The sequence below is a fragment of the Magnolia sinica genome, chromosome 12 (genome assembly GCF_029962835.1).
Source record: "Magnolia sinica isolate HGM2019 chromosome 12, MsV1, whole genome shotgun sequence".
NCBI classification, from domain to species: Eukaryota; Viridiplantae; Streptophyta; class Magnoliopsida; order Magnoliales; family Magnoliaceae; genus Magnolia; species Magnolia sinica.
In genome coordinates this window covers 42,133,596-42,136,069 of record NC_080584.1, presented here as the reverse complement: position 1 = coordinate 42,136,069, position 2,474 = coordinate 42,133,596, and the positions used below count along the sequence as shown (strand labels likewise).

General features: G+C 40.7%; 1 protein-coding gene across 1 annotated transcript; it reads left to right on the top strand.

Annotated features, from left to right (window-relative positions):
• Nucleotides 1-391: 391 nt before the first annotated feature.
• Nucleotides 392-2,059, top strand: LOC131220028 (uncharacterized). The gene is made up of 4 exons (XM_058215006.1): nt 392-801; nt 1,204-1,448; nt 1,569-1,630; nt 1,727-2,059. Exons 1-4 carry the CDS (start codon nt 392-394, stop codon nt 2,057-2,059), a joined length of 1,050 nt encoding a protein of 349 aa, XP_058070989.1.
• Nucleotides 2,060-2,474: the final 415 nt, after the last annotated feature.

Below are 2,474 nucleotides of genomic sequence, written 5' to 3'. Positions count from 1 at the left end.
AAGACATCTTTGCTTGGACATATGTAGAAATGCCAGGTCTAGAACCAACAGTAGCGATGCATCGATTGAATATCTCTAAAGATAAAGGACCCATCAAGCAAACACAAAGGTGGTTTCATCCAGATTTGGTTCCCAAGATAGAAGAGGAAATAAGCAAACTAATAAAGGTCGGATTCATCAGAGAAGTTAAATATCCCAAGTGGATATCGAATATAGTCCCAGTAAAAAAGAAAAATGGGCAGATCAGGGTTTGTGTTGACTTTAGAGATTTGAACGAAGCATGTCCGAAAGATTATTTTCTACTGCCAATAACCAAAATGTTGATAGACAGTACTACGCAATATGCTGTCATGTCTTTCATGGCAGCTACGCCGGTTACAATCAAATATGAATGACACCTGAAGATGAGGAAGCGATGGCTTTCAGAACCCCATTGGGGATATATTGTTATAAAGTCATGCAGTTTGGTCTCAAGAACGCAGGGGCGACATATCAAAGGGCAATGCAAAATATATTTCAAGACATAATGCACAAGCATGTCGAGTGTTATGTGGACGATTTGGTGGTCAGGTCAAATCATCATGAGGAACACTGCAAACATTTGGCTTCAGTCTTCCACCGAATTAGAAAGAAACTGTTAAAGATGAACCCCGCCAAATGTGTGTTCAGAGTATCATCAGGGAAATTCCTTGGTTTCGTGGTGAGATACAAATGTATCGAGATAGATTCAAAAAAAGTTAGAGATATTCAAGATATGCCACCCCCGAAAACATTGAAAGAGCTAAAAAGCTTGCAAGGCAAGTGAGCATATATCCGCCGTTTCATCTCGAACTTGGCAAGAAGATGTCAGTCTTTTTCTCATTTGATGAAGAAATGAGAAGAATTCATATGGGACAAATCCTGCCAAAATGCCTTTGATTCGATAAAAGAACTATTGAAACAACTCCCGAGTGTTAACGGCCCCAGTAAAAGGAAGACCTCTTATTTTGTATATATCAGCAGCTAAGAATTCACTGAGGGCCTTATTGACACAAGTGAACGGAGATGGGAAAGAAGCGGCACTTTATTATTTAAGTCAAACCTTGATTGGCGTAAAATGTAATTATATACCAATCGAAAAAATATGTTTGGCATTGGTATTTACAGTTCAGAAATTAAGACATTATTGTCTGTCCCATAACATAACCTTGATATCCTGAGCAGACCCCATCAAGTTTTTTATGACAAGGCCAATGTTGTCGGCGAGGCTGGCGAAGTGGATGTTACTGTTACGTATGAATCGGCGAAAGAAGTAAAAGGACAGGCAGTGGCGGATTTTCTAGCAACTTATCCTGTGATGGACTGCAAAGCCATCTTCAATGAGTTTCCTAATGAACAGGTCATGGTGATAGAATTGCTAAACGTATGGAAAATGTTCTTTGATGGAGCAGCCCGGGCAATAGGAGCAGGTGCTTGAGTAATATTTATCACCCCTCAAGGCAATTTGTTGCCCCACTCTTTCACGCTGGGTACTGTATGTACAAATAACGAAGCCAAATATAATGCCCTTATCATTGGGATGGAAATAGCCAGTGAACTGGAAATAAAAGCACTGCGAATTTATGGGGATTCTAAGCTGGTCATAAATCAGGTAACAACTAAATTTGAAACAAGGAAATAAGAACTTCTGCCATACTATCGAAGGGCGCAACATTTATTGGAACAATTTCTGAACATTGAAATCAAGCATATACCACGGCACGAGAACGCGAGGGCTGATCCTTTGGCCAATTTAGCAGCAGCACTATCACACACAAATCGAAGTCCCTTACAAGTGACAATCGAAGAAAAGAGATTTTTGCCCTTGGCTGATATAATCAGTGACACAATGGAAGCACTCCCTATATCATGCCTAGAAGTGACAATAGATGATTGGCATCAGCCTTTCATTGATTATCTCAAGTACGATATTCTCCTAGAAGATTCAGAGGCGAAGTTGCAGGTTAAGCAGAGGATGAAGAGATTCATTACGTGTAGTGAAGGATTATATAGAAGGTCCTATAATGAAATACTATTGTGATGTCTAAGTGAAGAGGAGGTAGGACAAGTGCTGCAAGAGGCACATTCTGGGGAATGCGGGGCTCATCAGGCGGGGAGAAATTTGTTCCATCGAGTATACCGGATGGGATATTACTGCCCGACAATGTTTAAAGATGCAATAGACTACGTGAACCGATGCCACGAGTGTCAAATCCACAGGGAGATCATATATGTACTCCCTGAAGACCTTCAGCTATCTCCTGGCCTTTTGCCGCATGGGGACTTAATGTCATCGGACCTATAAATCCACCATCGTCCAGAGGAAAATAGTATATACTAGCAGCAACGGACTGTTTCTCTAAATGGATGGAAGCGATTGCACTGCGAAGTGTTAAAGAGAAAGATGTTGTTAACTTCATTTGGCACACAATAATATATCGCCATGGTATCTCAAA